Here is a 6,619-nt window from a genome sequence, read left to right as displayed (position 1 = left end):
TTCAACCTTCGGGGAACTTTTGTTGACATTCCCGAGTCCCTGGCTGCCATCCCAGCATGAAATAGTTTCTGTTCACATAATTCTCCTGTTTACCAGTCATGAAATACCTAGCTTCTGGCTTTTTTTTTAAATAATTTTTTTTGCAAGTGAAACTCTGTCTAAAAAAATATTGGCCCCAGGCACAAGTAGTTTTGCATAAATTCATGTGTGATGAATGGCTGATTTTAATGTTATTTGGGTATTTGTCAGAACCTAACAAACATACATGGTAATGGTGGTTCAGAAACGTAAACATCTCAATATCCCCTTTCTTCTAGAAATAAATTACGTTTGTTTGCCCTGCCTGGAGTCCTAAGGTAGCCGGCATTAGGAATATTTTAAATGTGATCATCCATCCAGCATGTCTTTCAGGCGCCACGAAGATTAAATGAAAGAATCATAAGATGAAGGTCTTTAACTTTTAATCCTTTTACAATGAACCCTTAGATACTCTTGGGGGCAGGGTGCCTTCTATTTGAGTAATAATGCCTCTGTTCCTCCTCCCTAAGTTAATGAATACCCCCCAAATGTCCCAAGATCTGATTTTTTTTTTTAAAAAAAACCCAAACTATTGAAAGAAGCAGCAAAGAGGCTGATAGTGAAATGCACCGAATAACAGATAATATGCAATGGGAGATGGAAAAGCTACAAAATTCCAGAAATCAGGACGGAAAGAATTTGAAATAATTAGCGTGGATTCCCTGAGACTTAACAAAAAAGGGGGAGTTTGATTCCAAGATAAATAAGGAAAACGTTTTCTGCACTGTCAGAGGAGCAGGCGGAAGGGTTGTTTTTGCAGTTGGTATCTATGAGATAGGTCTTCTAGCACGTACAAGGCAAATACTTAGTTGGGGGGAGAGCCCCATAGAGCCACAAGGAAGTTTATTGAGCAAGAAGGAACATATCTCGTCTCAAGTACCACAGCGCGTCTTTCCTTCTTTAGACATGACTGAAGATGGCAAATTCTTATCGGTAATGAACGAGTCACTAACGCAAACAGAAACGCAGAGGCTGGAAGGGAGACAGGCAGCGCACTTTGGAATCAAGAAGCGTTATAAAAAGTCGGGGGGGGGGGGAGAAAGACGGGGCAATGTGCGGTACTGATCTGAAAACTTTCCAACACGTGCATTTTCATGACCATTAAAATAAAACACGTCTGGAGGATCAAGTTACAATCCAAGGCGCCCCACGGGAAATGAGCAAAGCATGTTAATGTCACAATACCTGGGAGGTAGCGACTGAGAGAGAATACAACCGAAGAAACAAACCTCTTTTCAGTGGGATCCCCATAGAAATATAAAAACAAAGTCCCCCCCCCCCAGTACGCTAGCATCATGACTGGTGTTTCCTTCAGTGCTCTGTGATGATATAAGCCCTCATTCATATCCCATCAGCCTAGCAAAACACAGCATTTCTTCTGGAGTAGGAAAGATAGGGTGGGGGGCCAATGCACACCTTTTGGGTTAAATCTGGGCAGCAAAAGTCAGCCACAAGTGAAGTCAATTTCCAAGCAATGGCCATGCTACGGCGAGGGGAGGGGGGGGGGTCCTTCCGATCCCCAGCTGTTGGAAATGGTCACCTGCAAAGTCATGAGGAGGCAGCAGCCGGGGGGCTCAAGAGCCCAACGGGTTAATGCGGTTGATAGGTGGGATCGTTTCCCGTTCAGAAAAAGGATCAGGCGAACAACGTGTCTGCTGCTCTCAAAACCCCAAAGCCCCCGGCTCCAGTTTCAGCCGCGTCCCACCACAATGGCAGGTGTGAAAGACACGTGGCCCGTTGTAAATGAAATGTCAAGCGGTTAAAAAAAAAAAAAGTCTGCCAAGGAGAGTTTGCCCTTCTGCAGGGAGCACACTTCGGGGTGTGGGCTAGAGGCTATGGGGAGAGGGGATAAGGTCTATAAACAAGCGGCGCTGTCACAGAGTCTAGCGATCCAGGGACCCCAGCACACAGGCAAAGTTAGCATCTAAGTCCCACATGCAAAGTTAGATCCCCCAGCATCTGCGTCGGTTAGGTCTCTTGTAACACACACAGTAAGGACCGGGACCCCTCCCCTTCCCATAAAGGACCGTCCTGCTCGGAATACACAATCAATAAACCAGCTAGACCAATAAAGAGGGAAACCAGCCTGGATTCTGCATCCAAACCAAAAACCAAACAAAATCGACCCGGCTCGTGTTTTAGTGGTTGACTTTAATTCTGCGCTGCACTTTTACTACAAGGATATAAAGAATAAATAGCAGATACTCTTCATTGACATAGGATTAAGTCATTCAAATTTGTTCTCTCCATTTACAATAACGTTGTGCTCTAGGCGTTTATTAATTTTTAAACTCTGAAGTCCATTAAACACACACACACTTTCCGAAGAATGGAAAATAGCTTTAAAACGTCTTCTCATCAAAAGTTTGGTTTGTTTTTTAATCCTTTTATTAAAAAAAAAAAAACTTGCTTCGCCAAAGCGAAGCGATCTCTCTCTGGCATATAAATACAAGAAATAAAAAGATACATTAGCAACGACCAGGATAATAGTCTTAAAAATACAGTAGACGCGGATTATTTCACGTATAATACTGACCTTTTAATAGTAAATTAAAACGGTGCCATATATACACACACATATACATTCTCCTACACGTTACAGTGCATTACAACGTTAACCAGAAAGCAATTGTCTTTTTTTATGGATGGATGGGCAGCAAAGTCCACCAGGGGAGTCCGGTTTCGGGGGGGGGGGCGTAAGTGCAAGTCCTAGCAGGAGCATTTGCACTCCGAAATGATGGGGTACTGAATGGGTATCCATGTGCACCTCTGCCCCCCCCGGCGCTGGCATCTCCACCTCAAGATCGTTAAATGCACCGACTTGGCAGGCTTGCAAACCATGCCTTCTGGGACCGAACAAGACCTTTTACTGTAGCAGCTGCCCACTTTGACATAGCGGGGCCAAAAGCGGCTGCCAAGATCGGTCCACGTGTAGAGGACTGGGCAAAAGGTCTGGGACCAGAGCCACATCTGCAGCTTCCTGCGCAGTTTTTTGCTCAGCCGGTGTTTTTTGCCCGGCTGCAGCCCCTCGTAAAACTCCAGCCCTTTGATGTCGCTGGGCATCGCTCCCGAGGGTCTCTGCCTGAGCAGCAAGTCCAGCTCGCCCAGATCGTCCACCCCTAGCCGGTCCTCGGGCAAGGAGACAGCCATAAAGTTAGGGTCGAAGTGTCCGCCCATGAGGCTCCGCAGCAAGGTCTCGTTAAGATCCTTCTCCTTGGGGTCAAAGATAGGGTCCGGGTGCTCGATTAGATCCACCAAGGGCAAGTTGTCGCTGGGCGCCGGGCGGATGTGGAGATAATGCTGGCTAGCGCCTTGCTCTATCCGGAGACCCAGCAGAACCGCCAAGGCGTAAATAGTCACAAGGCACTGGGAATGATCCATGCTCGGGGAGGGCGGGAGGGGGGGGAGGGTTGGCTTCACCAGACAGCAGAGGAAGAAGGTGCAAGCAAATGCATCAGAAAAAAAAAACTTGTACGGGCTTTATCCAAGCCGTTTGCCTTTCGGGGGGAATCCGCCCCGGCCGCCCCCCAAGGCTGCCCCCCAAGAAGCCAGGAGCAAAGCCCCCTCCCTCTGCAACTCCTCTCTCTTGCGAATTCTTCTCCTGGAGGAGCCTTGGCGAAATTCTCCTGCGGCTTTTCCTTCCCAGGGAGGGAGAGAGCCGTTTTTCGGGTGGCAAATGCTCCTTTCCGCTGCTGCTCCCCCTTCCCAGAGCTGGCGGGCGGGCGGGCGCAGGGCTGGGGGGTTGGTTTTTTTTTTTGGTGTGTGTGTGCAAATTCGTCCCCCGGTTCCTGTCCGCAGGCTCCTCGCTGCAGCTTGCAAAGCAGCCTCTCGTCCTCAGCAGCAGCCGCCACGCACGTTGGCACCAGTTTGTCTGCTTTGCAAGGATCCAAAGCCTTTAAATTTCCTGCACTTTCAGCTCCATCACCATGGAAACCACCGACTCTCTCTCCTAACCCACCCCACCCCCCTTAAACAAAACACACAACCCCCACCCCCCGCAAAAGTCCAGACGAGCTTTGCTCCCCCCGCTACACCCCACCAGCCACCCACTGGTGGGGAATGCTGCGAGCACGGTCCACCGCTGTCTCGGCCCCCCAAGCCCTGCAAGCTGCCGCTCACATGCGTCCCGCGGCGCCTTGGGAGATGCGCCTCTCGGAGGTGGGGATGGAGCTCGCTCCCTCTCCCCTCCCTTCCCCGCGGCTATACAGGAAAAGCAGCGACTCCAGGCACAAGCGAGGGGGTCTTTTATGGAGGCCTCCCCTAGGGCTGGGGGCTGCAGGGTGGTGAGCGGAGGAGGGACGGGGTGGGAGTGTAAACGGTGCCTTTATAGCAAGCCCTCTGGGCAAGAGCGCAGCAGCTCTCCGGGAGTCCCTTCATGTGCACGGTGCTTCTCTCTCTATCCCCCCCCCCCCAAGCTACCTGGCTGCTGGGGGTTTATTTGCCCAGCTCCACACATGGGCCTGTGATGTAATTCCTATTAAGCACTCACTCATGCTGGCTTCCAGCCCGACAGGGGCTCTGCAGACACCTCTCCCTAAGTGCGGGAGCTAAATCGCCTGGCTCCCGCTTGCTAATTAGCCGGGAGGAGCGAGCCCTCTGCTGGTGGCACGGAGCGCTTGTGTCTCTAGGCAGCAGGCTAGAGCCACCCTGGAGAGCGTGTCTGTGTGAGCAGGGGGTGCTGAGGGCTCTTGAAAAAGCACTATCCGCGTGAAAAACAAACACACCAAATCACTGTAGTTTTAGAGCCTTATCTTTCCACGATCCCCTTCTTTGTAACCCTCCAAACGTGATCTGGCTTTAAATGAGTTCAAACCCCTTTTTGAATAAGCCTTGTTTTGCCTTTTTTTTTTTTTTTGGTAAATATAAATAGGAAAAAAAGAAAGAAAAGGCCGGTAGAAACTAATGAGGATGAAACCCTTGGTTTCCATAGAGAGTGCTGTTAAAACCGTTAGAGCTTAATAGAGAAACATACTACAGGATTCCACACCAGAGCTATAATTCTTATTAAAGTTATTTGGGTGACTTTTAAAATAGCTCATAGAAAGATTAGCATTTTCTGTTAAACTCTGTAGGACTTCTCCATAAAGGGGGGGGGGGGAGGAAGGGGACTGATAGGTAGAGATCTTGTCAGTCCGTTAGAAGAGAGAGAGAGAGAGAGAGAGAGAGAGAGAGAGAGAGGCTCAATACTGGTCAGTGCCCCATCAGGATGTTATAAAGGTGAATGGTATTGTCTTCTGTTAAGATCTGGAGTAAAATTTCTAAAAGTGCCTAAGTGAATAAGAGCCAAAGTCCCATTTTCAAAAGTGGTTTAAGCACTTAGGAGCCTACATCTCTTGGAATTTTGGCTCCTGAGTATCTAAGTCACTTCTGAAAATGGAACTTAGGCACTTTGGAAAATGTTACTCTTTGACTTTAGACTCTTGTGAAAGCATGCAGTGTACAAGGGACTATTATCTATATGCCAAACTGTGATTTTTTCTAAAAAGTAGAAATCAAAGTGAAACAACCATTTTATAAACCCAACAACACATTCTAAGATGTGCTCACTGAATACCAGATATGCCCACATCTGGTTCTTTGAACCACTCAGTTTATACACTCACACAACGAAGCTGTACCACATCTTTATAAGGTATTCCACCAGAACTGTTAAGAGGGATGGGGGATACAACACACCCCAAAAGTTAAAGCATGAAGGAGATTCAGCAAAACACTTAACATTTAACTTTAGGCACCTGTTTAAATCTCACTGATTTAAGCATATGCTTAAATGCTTTGCTCATTGGAGCCTTAATTTCATCCAACAGGTAGGTGTTGCTGACAGCCCCTCAGATTATTAAACTGCAATAGTTTTAAACGTTTGAATTACTTTTCACCATTGATGCTGTTAGCTTTTTGCACCAGCTTCTGCCAACTGGTCAGCATTGCTTTTGTGTAGAGATAGGCCTGACTGAAAACCCTACAGCTGAACACCAGTGAACTTTAGGGTAAGGATGTTATCGAATCCAGATGCAGATCTGACTCGTGCTTTATTTCTAAGTTGAAATGAAAAATACAGATCTGAACAACCTAAGTTACTTAACATGACTCCTATTACCGCAGTATCTGAGTACCTCACAATACCCCCAGGAGGTAGAGAAGCACTATTATCCCCAGAGAGGAACAGAGGCCAGAACGGATACCTGATTTGCCCAAGGTCACAGGAAGTCGTGGTAGAGCAAGGACTTGAACCCCATGTCTCCCCAGTTTGAGGTTAGTGCACTCACCAGTGGACCATCCTTTTGGTTTTGTTTATCGAGGGGTGAGAGCTTCAAAATCCTGATATGGACATCACCTGTGTATCTCAGGCCTATCTCTACTTTTGTGTCCAGTCTGTTTTGCTCTCTGGTTCTTATGCACTAGCACAGCGATGCAATATTTGGGTTGCAAACCCTGCAGCAGAATCTGCAACGAAAACGAAACAAAATAGCAGTTTTTTAATGTTGAAATGTGGTGAACACACTTCTGTTAGTATTAGGCTTTGGTACAGTTCATTTGCAGC

General features: G+C 47.5%; 1 protein-coding gene across 1 annotated transcript; it reads right to left on the bottom strand.

Annotated features, from left to right (window-relative positions):
• Positions 1-2,787: 2,787 nt before the first annotated feature.
• Positions 2,788-3,459, bottom strand: NOG (noggin). The gene has a single exon (XM_065416192.1). It carries the CDS (start codon positions 3,457-3,459, stop codon positions 2,788-2,790), a length of 672 nt encoding a protein of 223 aa, XP_065272264.1.
• Between the last annotated feature and the right edge of the window lie 3,160 nt (positions 3,460-6,619).

This window comes from Emys orbicularis, chromosome 13, assembly GCF_028017835.1.
Source record: "Emys orbicularis isolate rEmyOrb1 chromosome 13, rEmyOrb1.hap1, whole genome shotgun sequence".
In the NCBI taxonomy this organism is placed as follows: Eukaryota; Metazoa; Chordata; order Testudines; family Emydidae; genus Emys; species Emys orbicularis.
The sequence above is the reverse complement of the archived record's forward strand: the minus strand, read 5'-3'. Positions and strand labels throughout refer to the sequence as shown.